The sequence below is a fragment of the Haliotis rubra genome, unplaced genomic scaffold (genome assembly GCF_003918875.1).
Source record: "Haliotis rubra isolate DU_JTF1 unplaced genomic scaffold, ASM391887v1 Scf339, whole genome shotgun sequence".
Classification (NCBI taxonomy): domain Eukaryota; kingdom Metazoa; phylum Mollusca; class Gastropoda; order Lepetellida; family Haliotidae; genus Haliotis; species Haliotis rubra.
The window spans coordinates 1,108,053-1,134,548 of NW_025767012.1; the positions used below are offsets into that span (position 1 = coordinate 1,108,053).

Consider the following 26,496-nt stretch of genomic DNA (forward strand, 5'->3'; position numbering starts at 1 on the left):
CAGCCTTAGCAATGCTCTGTCATCCCTGACTGTGGTTATACGTGGTCTGTCTAAAGGTCTGCGATTCTTTACATCATTAGTCTGCGCATGTTTTCTCACCAGGCGGCTTATTGTGGAGTAATGACGCCCGGTTCTTCTGCCAATCTCCTTGAAGGAAAGACCTGCCCTATGGAGTCCAATAATCTGCCACTTGACTGCATCTGCTATTCTCGCACCCGGCATGCTGCGTTACAATGGATTCAACGGCCAGAACAACAATTTTTATAGGCGAGATTCATCACATGAGCATACTGCAATTTGCAAAAATCATGAAGATTGATATTCACGTGCAGGCTGCTACGTTTTAGAGATCGTTTTCACTACGAAAACATTAATGACTTCAACACCAAATCCTTGCTGAATGGTTATCATCAACAACCTATTCGGGTGTTTTGGATATGCCAACGTAACCAGAGTTTTAATATGGGGGTGCAACACTTTTTTTACTGTGTATATTTTTGGCAGAAACAAACAGTTCCTATTAAATTGAAAAAGATCCACAGTGAAAAGGGAAATTCAGAACCTGAGGAAATATGAAGGGCTGATGCAATGGAAAGAAGGTCTGGGCAGAAGTGAACATCATGTGGTCCAGTGATTGTGAAACAGACTACACAGCTTTCTGCATGCTGGTTTCCACACTTCCCACTCCTGTTCAGAAGCTGAACTCTGAAGCACTGGGAACATCAGAAGTTTCCCACGAAGAACGTGCGTTCATCAATTGACAAGGTGCTTGCTGCTGTTGTGTTGCATTAGGAACACATCCTGCTTGTGGACTGCCTTCTGAAAGGTCAGATCATTAATGACCTGCTTAAGCATCTGTGTGAAAATATATGGCTAAACCTTGTGGGAAACTGATTAAAGGTATTGTGTCGTCCAAAATGTATAGACAGAAAATTACTTTTTGCGTCGCATTAGAAAATCGTTTAAGGGATAAATCGTTTATACCAGCAAAGAACAATTGATGTTTCTGTGTTTTGGAGAACAGGGCAAACACTTACAATGTCCGACTCCCCATTGTTCTTGGTGCGTTAGGATTGGTACCTCTCAAACTCTTAACTGACTCTGGGAGAGTACAATGATTTCCTGGTCAGAACACTGCCCTTCCGACACTCTGGGCAATACAGGAGGCTGCAGTGCTGGGGAATCTTTACATTATTCCCAAAGTTCTTGGTGGGTTCGACATGGCAGCGCTCCCTGGGAGAAGTCCCATTCGCTGAGGGGGCTGCGAGTAGGGGGCAAGGCCCCTGGACTTATGATGAACCTTACCAGCCTGACTGTGGCAGTACTTTCCCCCCAACCCCCACCCCCTTCTGCTTTGATCCATTCTAATTTTAAATGCTAATACTAATTTAACAACGCATGTGTTTAACAAGTGGATGACCATAACCCATTCATTGATTGAAATCGTTGGTTACCGATCCTGAGCTATTTTAATGAGTCTGTTGATGTGAGCGACATTGATCTGTTCTATTCCAGCTGTGGAATAACTGCACCTTCAGTTGTAGCGCTGGTATTTAGAAAGTGTGTAATGTTGACAGCTGGTTACATTTTTTTCATACACATTGTTAACCGCTACTTTTGTTTGGTACATGCTACCAGTGATATAAAAGTTCAACGTTTTGCCAACACCTCGCTTTGGGATGGCGTAGAACTGATGAGTGGAGAGCACACTGAAGGACACCGACTGTGACAAGTAATGTAAGTATAGAGATTTAGTCACATCTTCACATTGTGTGATACTTCTTACTGTATTAAACACATCGGTGAGTGTTTGATGTGTTCTGGAGATGCGGGGTGCACAGAATGCATGGCACGAAACTTCAGTTGTTTGAGTTTGGAGTAATATTACGCTGTGCACAAGCTCTTACATGAGGTGGCCCCATTTTTTTTATAAGTTTATAATGTGACAAACAGCTATGTTGTGCACGTACCTATCCGCCTATTTTTGTTTTAAATTTTAATTTTGTTCCCATTTATATCAAGTCATATATTCATATCAGTGTAATTAAACATTTCAACGACAATCAAAAAAACACCAACAACCTCCAGAATTACCGTCATAGATTCCAGTCAGCAATTTGAAACCCCACAATATACTCACTAAAGTTGAAAAGTGAATTAGTAGTCATAAATAATATTTAGTAACAAAAATAGAATGTAACATCACGCAATATTTGACAAACAGGGCACACCGTACACCGGGTTATATATTTTATGGCGCTTCACATTCATTATAAGAAATACTGATATCTTAAATTGTTTTAAAATATCTTGAACGAAAATAGAGATATATTGAATTGAAGATGTCTCGAATAGAGAAAATTTTGATATCTGCAATAAAATTCATGATATCGAGAAATGAATAAAGGATATGATGAAACATATTAATGACATCTTGAAAACATTTCTGACATCTTGAATTGAATTATATATATCTTGAAATGAATTACAGATATCTCATGAGATAACGTATTGAGAAATTACTGATATCTTAAATTGTTGTAAAGATATCTTGAATTAACTTGTATCATGACCGTCATTGTTTTATTGATATCTGAAACACATAAACGTATTTCGTGAAATCTATATATTATTATTATTATAAGATACTTATATAGCGCACATATACAGGCAACTAGTGCTTGCTCAAGGCGCTAATATTTGTTTTTCCCTCGATCATTGGATGTCAATCTCAATGGCACATCGTATTATCAATCTCAACTCCCTGGGGAGTATACAACTCTTGCAGCCACTAGGCGCACCGAGTTATTGTGGCTTTCTCATCCTAACGAGGTACCCATTCACAGCTGGGTGGACTGGGACAAATAGTCACAGTATTTTGTCCAAGTTCACTGCACGTTGCTGTACCCGCAACTAGGTGTTTGCACGTATTCATGTGGCCACCATCTGGTCATATACCAACGGATTCGTGGGTTCTTTTAAGTGCACAGGGTTGTGTACTGTACACTAGGGGTTGTGACAACACTGAAAGAGTCTGCACACAAAGTTGCAGATATCTGTAATTCTAGCTGGATATCAGAAATTAATTAAAGATATCCTCAATTATTTACCGATATCTTTAGGACATTATTGATATCTTTAAATAGAATGCAGATATACTAGTATTCAAAACAGTTGAAGACATCTTGAATTTCTACTAAATACGAGAATGGCTTGCCATACGTGCAGTGTACTGCATAGAACAATATCCGCCTATTTCAGTGCCCTGTGTATGTTCATAATGATATCGTGTGACAGTGATGCTATACACACAGCTAGTCCCAACTGTGAACAATAAACAGTGAAATATGAAACTCGAGGACTAACACATAACGCTATATTTTACTATTCCTAATGAACTTAAACCATTTGCTTGAGTGGCAACCAAGTCAAATCTGGCAGGGTACACTCAATCCAAATGATCGCGATCTTTCCTACAATCGTAATGTCCTTGATTCTATATTCTGACCCATTAAGATCCGGGTTAGAATTGGTCTTCAGTAACCCATGCTTCCCGCATGAGGCGACTAACGACATTGGGTGGACAGGCTCGCTGACTTGGTTTCGTAGAGCGATGATCACTTACGACGTCAGTCACTGGATTGTGTCGTCCAGACTCGAATATTTACAGACCACCGTCATATAGGTGGAACATTGCAGAGTGTGGCGTTAAAGAACGACAAGTAGTAGTAGAATCTGTATTGGTAGACTCTCAGACTGTAGTTGGCGAGAGCTCTGCGTGAATTGCTGGAGAAGCTACCCTTTCACTGCAGTAGATATCCCTAAATTTGAGTAACACACGTTTCTAACCAAAGCATGAATGAACATCTAATTATAGATTTAAATTTTCGTGCGATATAATAACTTCCCACATATTGTGTTATATGCTCCTACGGACATGTGATAGAACTGTCGGTTATTACCGGACACCAAGTGTCTCTGTGACAAAAAAATGATTGTGTCTGTGTTTGCTGTTGACCTTAGTCCCCTATCTTTGGTCATATCAAGGCAAGGACTTCGGGAGAAAGATTACTTGTCATTTAACTTCACTGAAAGACGGGCAGGCCAAACCGACGCGTATTGTCGTGCGACTTTGTCCTTGTGTCCGAGATTTTGGTGTTTATCTACATCAGGTAATGCTGTCTCGTCTCACTACACTTATTGTGATGGTCGGCTTCCTGTACGGAACTAGATCCACGAATACATACACTTACGATTTTCCGCCGATAGCTGGAAGAATAAACGTCCCTTAATGCAGGTGGTGTATCATCGGGAAAAGACAAATGATACTACTGTTTAAGTTTAAGGAACAGAATGAAAACATTTGTAGTGGACATGCCCTATGTTCTTGGAAAAATAGTTCTGTCAGATTCGACAAATGATCTAGGAAAAGTTAACACAGGCACATAAAGTCAGAAACAACCTGAGAGTAAATGCAGCCAGAGACAGTGCGTTCTATCAAGGCCATATTGATATGTGTATTGTATGTCAAAGAACGTGGTATAAATGACATATCACATAATGCAATAATATATAAGACCGGTTTGTTAACTGAGGATGAAATCTGGGACCAGACGTACCAACAATTCCACGTCTCTAAAGCTCAGTATAACCCTTTCTACAGCCCAGGAATGACTGTCTGTACATCAGCTGTACTGTGTCGTATTCCATCTGCATAATGTGTGACTGCCAAGTTCGTTAAAGTGGGAAGCTGTACATAAGCTGGAGCCAGTTATCCTACCAGAACGATGTGTGCGTCTTACACTAGTGCATTCCTCACAACTATCTATTTCATATGGTGGCTGCGTCTCGTGATATCGCTTTCTCGCTTTCTCGCCCCCGAATTTTAAGGCGAGAAATCAATGCCCCTAATCAGCCACCATAATTTCAGACATTTTGCAAAAGTGTGATAATATTTCTTCCAGAATTATATACTCTTCAACAAAAAGAAACTTGACATAGGACAAATTTGAATTTTTGGAAAATATTTGACACAAACCAATCCATGCTGAATCCCAGCATGTGGGGGAATGGTTGCCGACGACAAAACGTTTGAAAAAAGAAACGTTAAACAAAAAACGTAACGTTACACTCACGTCTGTAGTGAATCGCTAAAACGCACCCTAAATGAAATGCACGAGCATAATGAAATTGTGTATCACCCCGAGCTGAAGCCTATGAATGTAGGCTTTTAAAGGTCACATCAGGGACACCCACATGCATTGCTTTAAGCCACTATAGACGACACGAGAATGAAAAGACTGACAGAAACTCAACGACACAACGCCATCGGCCGTTTATATGCGCCGAATCTCCGACCAGACAGTGCGCAATTGGCTAAGGAAAGCCAGACTTTTTGCCAGAAGACCAGTTCAACGTCACGTCGTTCCCTACATCAACGTCAACGGTTGATCTTTGGAGCATGACAATGCTCGACCTCACGTTGCACGTGTTTGACATGCCTTCCTCCAGCAAAACAATGTTCAGTTGTTACCTTGGCCTTCTCGATCTCCGGATTTGTCCCCCATTGAACATCTATGGGATACTCTTGATCGACGCTTGCGCCAGCGTAATCGGCCACCTCAGACACTACAAGAACTGCACACAGCACTTCAGCAAGAGTATCAAAACATTCCTCAAGACTGCGTTCGGCATCTCTTTTCTTCTTTGGGTCACCGCTGCCAAGCTGTTATCGATGCTCATGGTGGTCACACAAGGTACTGACATTTTACTCTGACCAAGTTGCTTTAATAGCCCTCTGTGGTTTTACCAAACACTTTCTGGAAATTTGTAAAGTGATGATTTTACGGTAACTGAGCAATGATGTCATGTTTGAATCAGTTATATGCACTCAGTAAGTAAACTCCAAAACACCATGTCAAGTTGGTTTTTTTTTAAGAGTATATATATTTGGTTTGTCCAATGGACACAAATAACAATGTCTGGCTCACCCGAAACTTCACGTTGTCAATAAAGATTACCATTTCCATGTACAACCGGATTGAGAGATAAGTGTATAACTGGTCGAAGTGTTGCAATGCACTTTCACGTAGATGTTAAATGAGTTTCTACCAGGTATATCTTGGAACGTCGTGGGAAACGTCTGTAATATAATGGTAATCAATCATTTTGTGGGTTACACAACAGAACACCTCATATACATTACCTAAACAATTTAATCACCTATGGCGCCTAGAAATGTATGAAGCCATGTTATCGCGGATGTTGTTGGCGACCACCATTGTGGTTTGTGTATCATATATTTGTAACTGTAACTTCTCTCGACGTGATATACCAAATGTATTACAGTTTGAGGTACCTATATCAGGAGAGACATGATCATGAAAACGTATAATTTGACAAGAGCTTTTTGCTGTGCAATCTGACATTGAGGAGTCCTATGTCAGTGCACTTGTCTGACATATAGGCATGCAAGTCTTGTTACGTCTGCGAAAGTATGCTTTCATCATTGGGTAAAAGGACATATGTATAAAGGAAAGCCAATTAATGACATAACACATATACTCTTATAAACAGAAAAGAAACGCAGACGAAAAAAATAATGAAATGTATTAAGTGTACATATTTCAGTGTACATAATTCGATTAAGTTTGAACATAGATGACCGAAATTCGACACAAGGATGAACATATGTGTTGTTCTCATTGTCAGAATTAATTCAGTTCACTCACTGCACATGTGTAGACACAAGAGGGCATTCAGGTGAGTACCTGGTGATACCACACCTTGCAGCCGTCACTGCTCGACACCGCCATGGTGTCGTCGTATGTTTGCTTGGGGAATTCTTCACCACTCCTCCTACAACGTATTGGCAAGTTCTGCAAGTGTCTGAGGACGATGGTGACCTTTACGGATCAAGTTCGTCCCATAGATACTCAATCGGGTTCAGATCAGGCCATTTGGAGGGCCAGGGAAGGACATTGACATTTGCATTGGCGAGATAAGCCCCTGTTATACGAGCTGTGTGGGGTCGAGCGTTGCGTAGAAACAGCTTCCTCCCCCTGTACCCTGTTGCACCATTGGGCACGTCTTTGTCGGTGTAGTCGTTTCAGGACAGGTCCAACTTTTGGTCGATATGCTCGAATTCCCACTTCTCTCAGACGATTTTTGATGGTTTGGGAGGAAATTCTTCGAAGACCAGGCACCTGTCCTGCAGTGTCCGTTGCTATAGCAAATCGGTGACGTAAGTGAAAGACCCGGATGAATCGGGTCACGGGTCAGGAGTGGTCACTCTTGGTCTGCCACTTCTGGGCCGAATTGAAGCTGGTATATCGATGCCATAATCGAGATGTGGTGCAGTGGTGGACGTTAGAGTGTCTTGCAACGGCAGACTGGGGACTCCCCTGCTTCCAAAGGCCAATGGCGTTTGGTCAGTAGCAATCAATCTTGGCATTATTGTTAGCTTCGTTTACATCGTCAATTTCGTAATGAAATAATGAATTTGGTTTGGCCTTTTATAGTGGATGCCTCCACTCATTTTTCCGATATATGACACGTGCATTACGTGGAAAACGTTTTCTGCATGCACATTTCATGTATCGTTTTAATTTTTTATGACAAACGTTCACAAACACATTATGGGATACGTTTTGTGCGCACTACACAACAACCACGATATGATTAACGGAATGCAAACATAGGAATTGTCTTAATGCTGTCAAAATATATCGCATTGTGCGTTTCTTTTTTCATGAAGAGTGTACAGTATCTCCAAAACGTCAGCTTTACTGAGTAGGTCATGAACCACAGAATTCCCCCTGCACCATCCCTACACCACCTTCTTGGTCTTCCAGCTGTGGCAGCGTCGAATTTCCAAGGTCATGGCTGACACCAACATCTGGACCTGACAACTAATCTGAAATAAGAATCAATTTGAGACTTCTATGGTGATCAAGAAGTACACAGGAATCCGATACTACCGGTGTATTGTCCAGTATGTGTTCAAGACAGCTGGCCATATAAGTAAGGCTTACCCCACTGAGCGGCACATGTGACACTCAGAACAGCCCGTCATCTGACAGACATCACAGTGACCCCTTCAGAAACAGCCCAGCTGGTATCCTCCACACTTGACTGTAGACATGACCCGTGTTGATTAGAGGAGGAAATGAGAGTCGTGCAGCCGGACTTGGCAACTGGTATTGCTGTGATGAACGCTATGTAATAGTCTTCCCATCCTGCTGGTATGGTTAGTTTGGTTTCGTATATACCTACCTAGTAAGCCACCTAGCTACCAAGCTACATACCCAAGCATCTACCCTGGACCAGACAATCCTAGGTTATTTTACCCACCACCAAGATAATCTGCCTCACCTGCAAAGCCACCCACCTGACCTGGCTACCCATGTGTTTACCTGCTCAGGCTGCCTGCTTCCCACAAAGCTACCCACCCACCTGTCCACCCACCTACCAAGCCTGTTGCTACACTCCAGCCACTTCACTCTGGCCCTGCCTACCTGCCCAGGCTCTGTTTGGCTTCCTGCTACACTGAGCTACTCCATTTGCACTGGCTGCCTTTGTCTGGCTACCCACCAGCTACCTGGCTACCAAGCTACATACTGGAGCCATCCAGCTATCTACCTACCACAGCCAGGCTGCCAAGCCACCCACCTACCTACCTCAAGCTGCCCACCTGCCAAGCTACTCCACCCACAAGCTACCTCCCACCCATTGAAGCTACCCATCTACCCACCAGGCTAAATGCCTGCCAGGCTGTCCTACCTACCTGCCAAGCCGGCTGCCTGCCTGCCTGCCAGGCTACCTGCCTGCCTGCCAGGCTGCCTGCCGGCTGCCTGCCTGCCTGCCAGGCTGCCTGCCTGCCAAGCTAGGCTGCCTGCCTGCCTTTCCAGCCCAGGCTGCCTGCCTGCCTGCCAGGCTGCCTACCTTAAGGGCTGCCTGCCTGCCCGCTGGGCTGCCTGCCTGCCCGCCCAGGCTGCCTGCCTACTGCCAAGCTACCACACCTGCCCATGCTGCCCATGCCAGGCTGCCTGCCTGCCTGCCAGGCTGCCTGCCCACGCCTGCCAGCTGCCTGCCTGCCTCGCCAGGCTGCCTGCCTGCCAAGCTCACTGCCTGCCTGCCAAGCTGCCTACCTTATACCTACCACCAAGCCAAGCTACCAAGCTACCTACCTCGCCAAGCTACCACCACCACCCGGGTTACCTACCTACCTGGCTTTACCCACCACCAAACTACCTACCACCACCAAGCTACCTACCTACCAACTAAGCTCCTACCTACCTACCCATAAGCTACCTACCTACCTACCACCTACCTACCTACCTACCTACCAAGCTTCTCTACCTACCTACCTACCAAGCTACCTGCCTGGCTACCCACCAAGCTACTGGACCCACCACCTACCTACCCACCTGTGGCTACCTACCTACCAAGCTTCCTACCACCTACCTGCTACCGACTGCCACCTACCACCAAGCCTACCACCTACCAAGCTTCACACCCACCTGCCTACCTACACTACCTACCTGCACCTGCCTACCTACCCACCTGCCAAGCTACCTACCTACTTGGCTGACCTGCCTCAGGCTACCTGCCCACCATGGGGCTACCTTGCCTACCTGCCTGTAGGCTACCTGCCCACCTAAGCTAGGCTACTCCACTCACTACACTACCTAGGCTGCCTGCCTGCCTGCCTGCCCCTTAGGCTACCTGCCTGCTGGGCTTTCCTGCAGGCCTACCTGCCTGCCAAGCGACTCCCACCCCACCATACTTTCCTGCCTGCCTACTCAAGCCTGCCTGCCTGCCTTGTGCCTGCCTGCCTGCCAAGCACTGCCTGCCTGCCTGGCTACTGCCTGCTCTGCCTTGAGGCCTGCCTGCCTGCCCGCCCACCAGGCTGCCTGAGCCAGGGGTTGCCTGCCTACCAAGCTACCTACCTGCCTGCCTGCCAGGCTGCCTGCCTGCCTGCTGGGCTGCCAAGCTGCCTGCCTTGGGCTGCCTGCCTGCCTGCACCGCCAAGGCTAGCTGGCCAAGCTGCCTGCCTGCCAGGCTGCCTGCCTTCCACCAAGCTGCCTGTTCACTAAGCTCATGGGAGTTAATTGGCTGTCGGTGCTTGTTGTGTGTCTTGCGGTTAGCTACCTTAGTCATATGGGACATCCTGACTACCGGGTTTCTGGCAGTACTATAGACTAAAGATATGTATACAGATGATTCAATATATGTATACAAATAGTTCCATACATGCATGATATGGACTAAAGATATGTATACAGATGATTCAATATATGTATACAAATAGTTCCATACATGCATGATATGGACTAAAGATATGTACACAGATGATTCAATACATGTATACAAATAGTTCCATACATGCATGATATGGACTAAAGATATGTATACAGATGATTCAATATATGTATACAAATAGTTCCATACATGCATGATATGGACTAAAGATATGCATACAGATGATTCAATACATGTATACAAATAGTTCCATACATGCATGATATGGACTAAAGATATGTATACAGATGATTCAATATATGTATACAAATGGTTCCATACATGCATGATATGGACTAAATATATGTATACAGATGATTCAATATATGTATACAAATAGTTCCATACATGCATGATATGGACTAAAGATATGTATACAGATGATTCAATACATGTATACAAATAGTTCCATACATGCATGATATGGACTAAAGATATGCATACAGATGATTCAATTCAACAAATGCATACTATGAACTAATAAAGGTATGTATACATACAGATGATTCAATGTATACTATGGACAAATGATATGTTTACAAGTGATTCAAGTAAACACATGCATATTACGGATTAAATATATGCATACAGATCAGTCAATACTATGGACTAAAGATATACATAGACGTGATTCAATTCAATACATGCATACTATGGACTAAAGATATGCATACACGTGATTCAATTAAACACATGCATGTTACGGCCTAGATATACGTCAATACATGCATAGTATGGACTAAAGAGAGTGAATTAAAGTCCAGGGTTCCAACCAATACACAAATGGGGTATGGCCATGTTGCCTTATCAGAGCTGTCTTTCGATGCAAAGCAAAGCAGTATTCAAATACATTCCATGAAATATTGATGTATTTAGGCCATAGTTCTAAAGAAGTATGCTACGAAGACTAATTGATGCAGACAGTATACAAAACATACATTTTGAAAATATATTTCTCTTTTTGAAATCAAGTCTTCTAGTAGAGGAAACGGGTTTCATAATATATTATTGTACCCAGGCAGGCAGTAAAAATGACCCCTTCCCCACTCCCCTGACCCCCTGGTGCGCAGGATTAGGGCTGTACACTTATTTCATGCTGACATCACCATGCTGAACATTTTATTCTCCCTGAAGGTGGTGATGTTTGTTTAGCATGTTTATTATCAGTATCAACATCTTAACCAGTTACTACTACACGTGCTTCAAAATATCGAGTAAAAGGGATGTTGGAAATAACTATATTATAGTATAAGGCACATGTTTATTCTAGTTGTAAATTACACACCCGTAGCCGATACAGTCCTTGGCCCCGTTTCACAAAGCTATCGTAGGGCTACGACTGTCGTAAGTCTATGATACAGTATAGGAAGTTCGATTGCTACGAGAAAAGTTACGAGATCTTAGGCTTACGAGAGCTTTGTGAAACGGGACCCTGTCACTCACGGGCAGATATGATCTGCACTGTTGAGGAGAAGCCAATTGGAAACCCATGGGAATTATTAAAGTTTGCACTCCGGCCTTTACAATCAATAGTCACATTTGCAGTATTTCAGCCATAGCGTTACTGCAACAAATTATGCATTCACAATACACAAAGTTGGAGTATAAAACGACGAAGGACAGTAAAACAACTAGACTATCAAAGATATAGCTTTGCATCTGAAGGTAAATCATCATAATAAGGACTTTGGAACTAAGGATCTGTATACAGATGATGCAACACATGCATACTATGGACTAAAGCCATGTTTACACGTGATTCAATACATGCATACCATGGACTAAAGCTATGTTTACACGTGATTCAATACATGCATACCATGGACTAAAGCTATGTTTACACGTGATTCAATACATGCATACTATGGACTAAAGCTATGTTTACACGTGATTCAATACATGCACACTATGGACTAAAGCTATGTTTACACGTGATTCAATACATGCATACTATGGACTAAAGCTATGTTTACACGTGATTCAATACATGCACACTATGGACTAAAGCTATGTTTACACGTGATTCAATACATGCACACTATGGACTAAAGCTATGTTTACACGTGATTCAATACATGCACACTATGGACTAAAGCTATGTTTACACGTGATTCAATACATGCATACTATGGACTAAAGCTATGTTTACACGTGATTCAATACATGCACACTATGGACTAAAGCTATGTTTACACGTGATTCAATACATGCACACTATGGACTAAAGCTATGTTTACACGTGATTCAATACATGCATACTATGGACTAAAAGCTATGTTTACACGTGATTCAATACATGCATACCATGGACTAAAGACTATGTTTACACGTGATTCAATACATGCACACTATGGACTAAAGCTATGTTTACACGTGATTCAATACATGCACACTATGGACTAAAGCTATGTTTACACGTGATTCAATACATGCATACTATGGACTAAAGCTATGTTTACACGTGATTCAATACATGCACACTATGGACTAAAGCTATGTTTACACGTGATTCAATACATGCATACTATGGACTAAAGCTATGTTTACACGTGATTCAATACATGCATACTATGGACTAAAGCTATGTTTACACGTGATTCAATACATGCACACTATGGACTAAAGCTATGTTTACACGTGATTCAATACATGCACACTATGGACTATGGACTAAAGCTATAAAGCTTACACGTGATTCAATACATGCACACTATGGACTAAAGCTATGTTTACACGTGATTCAATACATGCACACTATGGACTAAAGCTATGTATACAATCCAATACATGCATACTATGGACTAAAATATGTATATACGTGATTCAATACATGCACACTATGGACTAAAGCTATGTATACACGTGATTCAATACATGCACACCATGGACTAAAGCTATGTTTACACGTGATTCAAAACATGCATACTATGGACTAAAGCTATGTTTACACGTGATTCAATACATGCACACTATGGAATGAAGCCATGTGATTAAGCCATGTTTATACGTGATTCAATACATGCACACTATGGACTAAAGCTATGTTTACACGTGATTCAATACATGCATACTATGGACTAAAGCTATTTTTACACATGATTCAATACATGCATACTATGGAATAAAGCTATGTTTACACGTGATTCAATACATGCATACCATGGACTAAAGCTATGTTTACACGTGATTCAATACATGCACACTATGGACTAAAGCTATGTTTACACGTGATTCAATACATGCACACTATGGACTAAAGCTATATTTACACGTGATTCAATACATGCATACCATGGACTAAAGCTATGTTTACACGTGATTCAATACATGCACACTATGGACTAAAGCTATGTTTACACGTGATTCAATACATGCATACTGTGGACTAAAGCTATGTTTACACGTGATTCAATACATGCACACTATGGACTAAAGCTATGTTTACACGTGATTCAATACATGCACACTATGGACTAAAGCTATGTATACACGTGATTCAATACATGCATACTATGGACTAAAATATGTATACACGTGATTCAATACATGCACACTATGGACTAAAGCTATGTATACACGTGATTCAATACATGCACACCATCGACTAAAGCTATGTTTACACGTGATTCAAAAAATGCATACTATGGACTAAAGCTATGTTTACACGTGATTCAATACATGCACACTATGGACTAAAGCTATGTTTACACGTGATTCAAAACATGCATACTATGGACTAAAGCTATGTTTACACGTGATTCAATACATGCATACTATGGACTAAAGCTATGTTTACACGTGATTCAATACATGCACACTATGGACTAAAGCTATGTTTACACGTGATTCAATACATGCACACTATGGACTAAAGCTATGTTTACACGTGATTCAATACATGCACACTATGGACTAAAGCTATGTTTACACGTAATTCAATACATGCATACTGTGGACTAAAGCTGTGTTTACACGTGATTCAATACATGCACACTATGGACTAAAGCTATGTTTACACGTGATTCAATACATGCATACTGTGGACTAAAGCTATGTTTACACGTGATTCAATACATGCACACTATGGACTAAAGCTATGTTTACACGTGATTCAATACATGCATACTGTGGACTAAAGCTATGTTTACACGTGATTCAATACATGCACACTATGGACTAAAGCTATGTTTACACGTGATTCAATACATGCACACTATGGACTAAAGCTATGTTTACACGTGATTCAATACATGCACACTATGGACTAAAGCTATGTATACACGTGATTCAATACATGCATACTATGGACTAAAATATGTATACACGTGATTCAATACATGCACACTATGGACTAAAGCTATGTATACACGTGATTCAATACATGCACACCATCGACTAAAGCTATGTTTACACGTGATTCAAAAAATGCATACTATGGACTAAAGCTATGTTTACACGTGATTCAATACATGCACACTATGGACTAAAGCTATGTTTACACGTGATTCAAAAAATGCATACTATGGACTAAAGCTATGTTTACACGTGATTCAATACATGCACACTATGGACTAAAGCTATGTTTACACGTGATTCAAAACATGCATACTATGGACTAAAGCTATGTTTACACGTGATTCAATACATGCACACTATGGACTAAAGCTATGTTTACACGTGATTCAATACATGCACACTATGGACTAAAGCTTTTTTTACACATGATTCAATACATGCATACCATGGACTAATGATAAACATATAGAATGATTCAACCGCGTACACTATGAACTTAATATCAATACAGAGTATTCAATACATGGGTTAAGTTTACCTGTACAAAGGAATCAATGGATGCAACATGTGGGTTTACTAAATGATCATACGGGACCTGCTTGGAACACGTCATGGGTTTCATATACAAATAGATCGACCGTCAATATCTGGCCTTGAAACAGCACATGTTTAGTAATATTGAACTGTACACATAGATTCAATATATCACACTTTGAACATTTAGAAATAAGCTGTATATGGATTGGAGGATTGTTGATTTTCAGTTCCGTACAGCAGAATGGAAAAAAGGAAACAAAACATCAGCAAAAAACATTGCAATACAACACGTGTACAATTGTATATGACAGATTCGTCATAGATAATCCGATATGTATAAACGGACGGGCAATTTGTTACAAGACGTATACACTGAGGAATTTGTAGTGACAGGAATTTCCCCACGAACAAACCACTGGAGAAAATACGTGAGTTGACAACATGGATGCAGCTGTATCTCTAACGGTATGAACTACCGACACTTGTCAGGAACACGTGAGGCCCACACACAATCAATTTATGCAGGAAGGGACATCGCGGAATAGAACAGTGATTCAGATTCTGTAACACGTGCAGGTAGGTAAGGTGTGTTCATACACCTGTAGTCATCTCCACACCACGATGTGCAGGTAGGTTTAATGTGTAAATACACCTGTAGTCATCTCCACACCACCGCGTGCAGGTAGGTTTAATATGTAAATACACCTGTAGTCATCTCCACACCACCGCGTGCAGGTAGGTTTATTGTGTAAATACACCTATAGTCATCTCCACACCACCATGTGCAGGTAGGTTTATTGTGTAAATACACCTATAGTCATCTCCACACCACCGTGTGCAGGTAGGTTTATTGTGTAAATACACCTATAGTCATCTCCACACCACCATGTGCAGGTAGGTTTATTGTGTAAATACACCTATAGTCATCTCCACACCACCGTGTGCAGGTAGGTTTATTGTGTAAATACACCTATAGTCATCTCCACACCACCATGTGCAGGTAGGTTTATTGTGTAAATACACCTATAGTCATCTCCACACCACCATGTGCAGGTAGGTTTATTGTGTAAATACACCTATAGTCATCTCCACACCACCGTGTGCAGGTAGGTTTATTGTGTAAATACACCTATAGTCATCTCCACACCACCATGTGCAGGTAGGTTTATTGTGTAAATACACCTATAGTCATCTCCACACCACCGTGTGCAGGTAGGTTTATTGTGTAAATACACCTGTAGTCATCTCCACACCACGATGTGCAGGTAGGTTTATTGTGTAAATACACCTATAGTCATCTCCACACCACCATGTGCAGGTAGGTTTATTGTGTAAATACACCTATAGTCATCTCCACACCACCGTGTGCAGGTAGGTTTATTGTGTAAATACACCTATAGTCATCTCCACACCACCATGTGCAGGTAGGTTTATTGTGTAAATACACCTATAGTCATCTCCACACCACCATGTGCAGGTAGGTTTATTGTGTAAATACACCTATAGTCATCTCCACACCACCATGTGCAGGTAGGTTTATTGTGTAAATACACCTATAGTCATCTCCACACCACCATGTGCAGGTAGGTTTATTGTGTAAATACACCTATAGTCATCTCCACACCACCATGTGCAGGTAGGTTTATTGTGTAAATACACCTGTAGTCATCTCCACACCACCGTGTGCAGGTAGGTTTATTGTGTAAATACACCTATAGTCATCTCCACCCACCATGTGCAGGTAGGTTTATTGTGTAAATACACCTATAGTCATCTCCACACCACCATGTGCAGGTAGGTTTATTGTGTAAATACACCTATAGTCATCTCCACACCACCATGTGCAGGTAGGTTTATTGTGTAAATACACCTATAGTCATCTCCACACCACCATGTGCAGGTAGGTTTATTGTGTAAATACACCTGTAGTCATCTCCACACCACCGTGTGCAGGTAGGTTTATTGTGTAAATACACCTATAGTCATCTCCACACCACCATGTGCAGGTAGGTTTATTGTGTAAATACACCTATAGTCATCTCCACACCACCATGTGCAGGTAGGTTTATTGTGTAAATACACCTATAGTCATCTCCACACCACCATGTGCAGGTAGGTTTATTGTGTAAATACACCTGTAGTCATCTCCACACCACGATGTGCAGGTAGGTTTATTGTGTAAATACACCTATAGTCATCTCCACACCACCGTGTGCAGGTAGGTTTATTGTGTAAATACACCTATAGTCATCTCCACACCACCATGTGCAGGTAGGTTTATTGTGTAAATACACCTATAGTCATCTCCACACCACCTTGTGCAGGTAGGTTTATTGTGTAAATACACCTATAGTCATCTCCACACCACGATGTGCAGGTAGGTTTATTGTGTAAATACACCTATAGTCATCTCCACACCACCATGTGCAGGTAGGTTTATTGTGTAAATACACCTGTAGTCATCTCCACACCACCGTGTGCAGGTAGGTTTATTGTGTAAAATACACCTATAGTCATCTCCACACCACCGTGTGCAGGTAGGTTTATTGTGTAAATACACCTATAGTCATCTCCACACCACCATGTGCAGGTAGGTTTATTGTGTAAATACACCTGTAGTCATCTCCACACCACCAAGTGCAGGTAGGTTTATTGTGTAAATACACCTGTAGTCATCCCCACACCACAAAGTGCAGGTAGGTTTAATGTGTAAATACACCTGTAGTCATCTCCACACCACCATGTGCAGGTAGGTTTATTGTGTAAATACACCTGTAGTCATCTCCACACCACCGTATGCAGGTAGGTTTATTGTGTAAATACACCTATAGTCATCTCCACACCACCATGTGCAGGTAGGTTTATTGTGTAAATACACCTATAGTCATCTCCACACCACCTTGTGCAGGTAGGTTTATTGTGTAAATACACCTATAGTCATCTCCACACCACGATGTGCAGGTAGGTTTATTGTGTAAATACACCTATAGTCATCTCCACACCACCATGTGCAGGTAGGTTTATTGTGTAAATACACCTATAGTCATCTCCACACCACCGTGTGCAGGTAGGTTTATTGTGTAAATACACCTGTAGTCATCTCCACACCACCGTGTGCAGGTAGGTTTATTGTGTAAAATATACACCTATAGTCATCTCCACACCACCGTGTGCAGGTAGGTTTATTGTGTAAATACACCTATAGTCATCTCCACACCACCATGTGCAGGTAGGTTTATTGTGTAAATACACCTATAGTCATCTCCACACCACCATGTGCAGGTAGGTTTATTGTGTAAATACACCTGTAGTCATCTCCACACCACCAAGTGCAGGTAGGTTTATTGTGTAAATACACCTGTAGTCATCCCCACACCACCAAGTGCAGGTAGGTTTAATGTGTAAATACACCTGTAGTCATCTCCACACCACCATGTGCATGTAGGTTTATTGTGTAAATACACCTATAGTCATCTCCACACCACCATGTGCAGGTAGGTTTATTGTGTAAATACACCTATAGTCATCTCCACACCACCGTGTGCAGGTAGGTTTATTGTGTAAATACACCTATAGTCATCTCCACACCACCGTGTGCAGGTAGGTTTATTGTGTAATTATACCCCGCTTCCGGTCTCGTTGCCATGGTTTCCTTTGTTAAAAGTGTAGGTGTATTGACCGGTACACCTGTCAAAAGTGTAGGTGTATCAATGATACACCTACACTTTTTCACTAGGGTATACCGAAGCAATAAAGACACAACAAACGGCGAAATATAATTTTATTTCAATGGACTCACATTGAGATTTCGATTGTTTCAAAATCTTCCAGGTCGAAATGTGACGCTAACGAACTGTCAATTTGAGAAAGAAAATCCTCTGTCCACTCTTCAGCATCCCTTGCGAACGAACGTGTGATCTTCCAAATGTTTTCTATGCCACATGCGAGTCAGAGAACGCATGCGCATTGGTCTGCCCATACAAATGTCAATTATCAGTAATATTGCGCATATTTGGGGCTACTTGAAGTCATTCTCGCGCCCGAACTGGTGTTTAAAATCGTGGGAAATCGTGCAAGCCCGTGCATGCACGTGCAATCGACTGCTTATAGTCTGTTTGCAGTGAAAACGTACCGATGAATATCACTTTAAAAAAGTAAATCAAATAAAGTGAAACTAAGATAGAAAATGCCCATAATTTTACCTTGCCTATTGAACATTTAAATCTCAGAATTATATTCAGCTTAGGATAAAAGTTGTTTAACAAACGATCATAGTTTCAAAGCGCTGTTATTGGTTTGTATTACAATGGGGTATGCGCATTAAATGAAACACCCAGAACATGCAGGTTTGGTAGAAGTTAACGCTTGTTACGTACCGCACGGGCATTTGTTTCACTGTTCCAACTACTGCACTTACCCCCCTAAAATTGTAATACAAACCAATAATATTGATTTGAAACTATGATCATTTGTTAAACAAATTTTATTCTAAGTTGAATATAATTCTGAGATGTTCATTTGGCAAGGTCAAATTATGAGATTCGCAATCTTAATTTCACTTATTTGAGTACTTTTTTGTTTAAAGTGAAATTGATCGGTAGGTTTCACTGCAAACAGACTATAGACGCGGGACATTTGAGGGTCTTAACCAGTGGGCTAAAAATAACTGAAACAGATAGAAAAGAAATAAAAAAATTTGTCATAATTAGAACATAAAGTGTTATAATAAACTCGTAACTCGACCAGAAGTGAGGTATAAGTCAGATGTACCCACACTTCCTCGGTGTGTCGCCCAATACCCCTACTGTTTGAGTCGTGTGGTCTCCTCGGCTAACGCCTCGGAGGCCACACGACTCAAACAGTAGGGGTATTGAGCGGCACACCTCGGAAAGTGTGGGTATATCTAATACATACACCTCTAGTCATCTCCACACCACCATGTGCAGGTAGGTTTATTGTGTAAATACACCTATAGTCATCTCCACACCACCATGTGCAGGTAGGTTTATTGTGTAAATACACCTGTGGTCATCTCCACACCACGATGTGCAGGTAGGTTTATTGTGTAAATACACCTGTAGTCATCCCCACACCACCAAGTGCAGGTAGGTTTAATGTGTAAATACACCTGTAGTCATCTCCACACCACCATGTGCAGGTAGGTTTATTGTGTAAATACACCTGTAGTCATCTCCACACCACCGTGTGCAGGTAGGTTTATTGTGTAAATACACCTATAGTCATCTCCACACCACCGTGTGCAGGTAGGTTTATTGTGTAAATACACCTATAGTCATCTCCACACCACCGTATGCAGGTAGGTTTATTGTGTAAATACACCTATAGTCATCTCCACACCACCGTGTGCAGGTAGGTTTATTGTGTAAATACACCTATTGTCATCTCCACACCACCGTGTGCAGGTAGGTTTATTGTGTAAATACACCTATAGTCATCTCCACACCACCATGTGCAGGTAGGTTTATTGTGTAAATACACCTATAGTCATCTCCACACCACCGTATGCAGGTAGGTTTATTGTGTAAATACACCTATAGTCATCTCCACACCACGATGATAGATTCAGGAAAGATATTCAAAACGTATAATTATTTCTGATGACCACGTATGTTGCAGACCCAGGGTAGACGGGATGGTGAAGCTGTGGTCCGTATGGAGGATGCCAAGGCTATGTCGTCTCCATCGATACACCCTCCTGACCGGAGCACTTCTAGTAACGCTGGTCCTCACTAACATGCGTATTTCTGACGGTATGGCCTGATGCTGAGACGCATTGTCATTGGTTCTAGTGCTAAACCAGGGACGTCTCTCACCAACATTTATGTGAAGAATAATGTCATTTTGAGGCAATCCAAACAGCTGCACTCATTCTGTTTTCATGTACTGCATATACACAGTTAAGATATAAGTATATACAAAGTTACATAAATATGGCAGGTATTATTTTCTCGTTTCATTTTTTGATGGTGTGTTGAATTTGGAAATATCTTAAGTTTGACATTGAGTCCATACAATGAACAACACTGGAAGCAGCACTCAAGCAATACTTCTACCTGGTTGCATTTTCCACAATATGATTTGTCTAAGCATTGAAAAAGGAAAATTCTCATAATACACAGCTGCTGATGTCAGAAATCTACATTTGAAACATTGTAGGCGGCCCTGTCATTGGCTGGAGATAAGCGTGGTGGTGATACTGTAACTGTTATTATCCCAGATTGATAGTTTATTAAATCCCTGTGATAATATCTTTTTTAAAAACTTCATTTTTGCAAAATACCTAAACTGTGTGTGCTTTGTTTGTTTGATATTCTCAGCAAGCAATCGGAGTCACCTCAAATATCTGGCACACCAGACACAGATTTGCTGTAGGACAATACCTCCTGTGTAGTGCCGATAAGGGCTTGTTGTAAACCAACATGTTTATCTCAGTAAATGACGAGCAAGTTGATATTTACATGAGTGTAAATATAAGGTCACGGTATGAGAAAAATAGTTGGCAATAAAATGACAAATGTTCTGTTTATTACGTATTTTCTTCCCTAATATTTACGATGTTACTCTGTAAACCAAAGTGTTCCTTCATCAGGTGAATGGTAGGGAGTATACCTGATGAAGGAGCAAGCATACACTCCGAAACGTGTTATTCACAATAAATAAATTGGCATCCATAAATCTTGCTTTTCTTATGCATTCCACTTCTAACTGCCCTTCAAAGAATGTTTTCGGTGATTGTTACGTCATCCGAACCCTGATATAACTGAAATTCTTTTGAAAACACAAATATAACCCAAGGAACTCACTCACTACTGTGTTTCATGTACTTTCTCGACCACTGCTCTTCTTCTTACCTAATGCTTGTTTCTGGGTACTTACAGTCATGGATGCACGAGATGATAGGTCAGTTCATAGAAACGAATGGGCTCCATACGATCAAACGGCACGGCATCAAGACGTAAAGCATGGGCGACATGATCAGACTACAGCAGAGATACAGCAGCGCGTCAAACACCTACAGAACAGATGCAGATGGACGGAGGGAAATGAGGGGGTGCTGCGGAGGGTATATGTGAGTGAAGGAGCGAATCTGGCTTACTGCCCAGTAGCTAAAATAGGCACGACTTTCTGGAAGAGAGTGATCCTGTATTTGAACAATGACACGGGTTCAAACCACGTCCACAGTCCTTTTGAAATACCACGATCGTTTGTCCATTATGGGAATACAACAAACACCACGGTGCTGAAGAGGGGGCAGATCAGCGGGGCCAGTCTCAACAAGTACACTCGCATAATGTTTTCAAGGAACCCATATGCACGACTTTGGTCAGCTTATCTTGATAAATTGTATCTGCCAGATTTCTGGAAGAGACACGCTGGTAACATCATTAAAACACGACAAAATATTACCGAGGATGCTTTGAAATGCCATCATGATGTCACGTTCAGGGAGTTTCTGGAAAATGTTGTTTCGGGTTCCAAAATACGTAAAAACGAGCACTGGCAACCAATCAAGTATAGGTGTGACCCGTGTCAGTTCAAGCCAAACATAGTGGGGAAAATGGAGACGTTCAGTGATGACGCCAGGTTCATCCTAGAGGGAATTGGTCGTGAGTGGATGATGAAATCGTTTGACTACGATGCGTATGTACAGGAAGAACTCACTACTCTCATCGACTATAACTTTCAGTTGAGACTGGGAAGATTTAATCACCCGTGTTTAAATAAGACTGAACTCGTTAGACGACTATGGACTGTGTTCCAGTGGAATGGCTTCCTTCCGATGTCAACAGACGCTACATCAGTTATTGAACAGCTGACAAAACTGCCCAGTATCACCAGAAAGGTGTTTATAGGGTTTGTGTTAGACACGTATTTGTCGGCATCTAAGGCTGAGAGAAAGACGTGGAAGCATCAGAGACAGCAAGCACTGGTAGCTGCGTACAGACACATTCCCATGCCCGTGTTGAGATCTGTCATGGATCTGTTTAAGGAGGATTTTGAAGACTTTGGATATAGTAATATACCCCCTGGATTTGAGCTGGTTGCCCTGTAGTAGGATGTGTTGTTGTGGTATCGGCCAATACCTTCAATGGACGAGGTCGATCCAAGTCAGGGTCTGAGACGATGTAAACAAGTGCATGGCAGCCGCTGCTTGTGAACAATGTGCTCCTTGATCCATTGGGTATTGTTACCTTGAGGTCGACTTCATCAAAGAATGACTACTTCATTTTGACTTGTGTATGGCAACAGCTCGGGCATCACTGAAGTATTAGAATCAATCCAACTGTTTCAAGTTACAACAGTGACTGTAATGTTCATACCGGACACACTGGTCTGTTAGTTCCAATAAAGACGCTGTTTCGTTACCTAATTTATTATGGCACAACAATTTCATGTTAAATTGCTGTAATAGATATATTTGTATTTACTAATGAAAATAATATTAATCGGAAACTTCAGATATATGATGCTGTGTGTTATTTGTATGGTGTATATTTCCATGCTAGATAAAGACAGGAGTAGGCCGTCTCCTGTCGTGAATTGGTAGTGAGTGAGTGAGTTTTGGTTTTACGCCGCTTTTAGCAATATTCCAGCAATATCACGGCAGGGGACACCAGAAATGAGCTTCACACATTGTACCAATGTGGGGAATCGAACTCGGGTTTTCGGCGTGACGAGCGAACGCTTTAACCATCAGGCTACCCCACCGCCCCTGAATTGGTAGTATCAGTCAATACATGACACCGGCAAAATGCAGTAATCTTCACAGGTGTTATCAATGTATTAGGGATAACATGACTTTGATAGTTATCAATTTTAATACCTTAGAAGAAGCACATAAAAGCAGATAATTCCTCAGTTTCTCATGCATATATAGATTTCTTGACAACTATCTGCATTTTTTCAACCGTAATATTCCATGTCTGAACGTCACTGAAATGTTTCCAAGCTTTATTTATTTACTTCTTTACATTCCCTATAAAATGTTACTGATAGCCGGCATCCATTTTGATGAAACATCGTTAGCACTGTCCTTCAACGTGCAATAAACTATTTTTCCATTCATTTTTAAAGCTATTCAGACTTGTTTAATTTCCAAAACAGGCCCTACTAGCCATACCTGTACGATGAACTTACATCAACGAACTGCCTGGATACGGTGGCTGACTGATTATATCATATTTGTATCTACGTGTTCAACCTGATCATTACTATGGTAAACTGACGTGTCCCTCTTGAACACACTTTGTTATTTATTGATCACGATACAACCTGGCATTGCTTTAAACAACACTCAGTCACTCACTCGGCCTTAGTTACCGTATTATTTTCAGTTTTCTTTATTCGCTCACAGTGGTACTTGGAAACAGTACAATTCTTCATCAACGAGGAATAAAACTTACATACTTAGCATATTATAAATATGCATTTGACATATTTACTTTACTGACTAACTATTTTACTGTTACTTTCTGTAAAGAGATTGTGTAGTCATTAAACCTTAGGTTGACAACAGCAGTACTTAGGTAATAACATATTTCCATCTGGTAACCTTAGGTTGACAACAGCAGTACTTAGGTAATAACATATTTCCATCTGGTAACCTTAGGTTGACAACAGCAGTACTTAGGTAATAACATATTTCCATCTGGTAACCTTAGGTAGACAACAGCAGTACTTAGGTAATAACATATTTCCATCTGGTAACCTTAGGTTGACAACAGCAGTACTTAGGTAATAACATATTTCCATCTGGTAACCTTAGGTTGACAACAGCAGTACTTAGGTAATAACATATTTCCATCTGGTAACCTTAGGTAGACAACAGCAGTACTTAGGTAATAACATATTTCCATCTGGTAACCTTAGGTTGACAACAGCAGTACTTAGGTAATAACATATTTCCATCTGGTAACCTTAGGTAGACAACAGCAGTACTTAGGTAATAACATATTTCCATCTGGTAACCTTAGGTAGACAACAGCAGTACTTAGGTACTAACATATTTCCATCTGGTAACCTTAGGTTGACAACAGCAGTACTTAGGTACTAACATATTTCCATCTGGTAACCTTAGGTAGACAACAGCAGTACTTAGGTAATAACATATTTCCATCTGGTAACCTTAGGTTGACAACAGCAGTACTTAGGTAATAACATATTTCCATCTGGTAACCTTAGGTTGACAACAGCAGTACTTAGGTAATAACATATTTCCATCTGGTAACCTTAGGTTGACAACAGCAGTACGTAGGTAATAACATATTTCCATCTGGTAACCTTAGGTTGACAACAGCAGTACTTAGGTAATAACATATTTCCATCTGGTAACCTTAGGTAGACAACAGCAGTACTTAGGTAATAACATATTTCCATCTGGTAACCTTAGGTAGACAACAGCAGTACTTAGGTAATAACATATTTCCATCTGGTAACCTTAGGTAGACAACAGCAGTACTTAGGTAATAACATATTTCCATCTGGTAACCTTAGGTAGACAACAGCAGTACTTAGGTAATAACATATTTCCATCTGGTAACCTTAGGTTGACAACAGCAGTACTTAGGTAATAACATATTTCCATCTGGTAACCTTAGGTAGACAACAGCAGTACTTAGGTAATAACATATTTCCATCTGGTACTCAACACTTATACACTGCACCCGTTTTACATGTCAGACGTGTCATGGAATGGCGTATTATTCCAACGCTCTACTTCAACAGACCCTTGTATAGCTAGTTCTAAACTAGCATAAACAATACACCAATAACATAAGATTGATAATAATCAAAGGGAGCCGCCCTGTTTCTCCATAGAACTTACAAGCAGGGGTGCTTTTAAGCAAATGAAAATTCTTTATAACGCACATTCTATGTACTGATTCTTGTTTTCCAAGTTACCATGGCCCTATATTTCACATTACTCAAACATCCGTATGATCAAATGCCATAAATTAACAATCTGGTGGTAAATGTAAATTTCGTGTTTTTGCTAGTAACCAAAGCATTGCTTTCAAACCTTGATATTTTAGTCATTTAATAGCCAAATTATATTTGCTACTCTTATGAAATTTTAGCCCTAGATAACTATAGCTATGTAATGAGAGCCACGTACCGCATCGCACGATCAATTTGTCAGCTTAAATATTGAATATTTTAAACTAGGTCAGTTTACATCATGAACATGCAAGTCAGACATCGATGTACCTAACCAAACTGCCACAATTTGCACATTGATTCGGATGCTGTAACTTTGGATGCACTCATGCAGCGGCTGTTATTACAGTAACATAAAGCGGGTAAATATAGATGTTACTACATGTGGGTTTCAACACAACC

General features: G+C 41.1%; 2 protein-coding genes across 7 annotated transcripts; both read left to right on the forward strand.

The window, feature by feature from the left end:
• The first annotated feature begins 1,528 nt into the window (after positions 1–1,528).
• On the forward strand, positions 1,529–23,615 carry LOC124284564 (carbohydrate sulfotransferase 11-like). Of its 6 annotated transcripts, none has more exons than XM_046720655.1 (3): positions 1,529–1,737; positions 20,773–20,906; positions 22,035–23,615. In XM_046720655.1, exons 2-3 carry the CDS (start codon positions 20,789–20,791, stop codon positions 23,207–23,209), a joined length of 1,293 nt encoding a protein of 430 aa, XP_046576611.1. In that variant the 5' UTR covers positions 1,529–1,737; positions 20,773–20,788; the 3' UTR covers positions 23,210–23,615. The 6 variants fall into 6 exon arrangements, with proteins under 6 accessions (XP_046576611.1, XP_046576608.1, XP_046576613.1 ...); XM_046720652.1 differs by lacking the exon at positions 1,529–1,737 and adding an exon at positions 15,281–15,764; XM_046720657.1 differs by lacking the exon at positions 1,529–1,737 and adding an exon at positions 15,288–15,711.
• LOC124284543 (keratin-associated protein 10-4-like) lies at positions 8,761–10,097 on the forward strand. Its single transcript, XM_046720619.1, has 2 exons — positions 8,761–9,214; positions 9,694–10,097. Exons 1-2 carry the CDS (start codon positions 8,761–8,763, stop codon positions 10,095–10,097), a joined length of 858 nt encoding a protein of 285 aa, XP_046576575.1.
• Positions 23,616–26,496: the final 2,881 nt, after the last annotated feature.

Coding starts and splice junctions, on each gene's coding strand:
- LOC124284543 (XM_046720619.1), top strand. CDS start 8,761: ATGCCTGCCAGGCTGTCCTACCTACCTGCCAAGCCGGCTGCCTGCCTG. Junction 9,215..9,693: donor AAGCTACCACCACCACCCGG/GTTACCTACCTA, acceptor TACACTACCTAG/GCTGCCTGCCTGCCTGCCTG.
- LOC124284564 (XM_046720652.1), top strand. Junction 20,907..22,034: donor TAACATGCGTATTTCTGACG/GTATGGCCTGAT, acceptor GGGTACTTACAG/TCATGGATGCACGAGATGAT.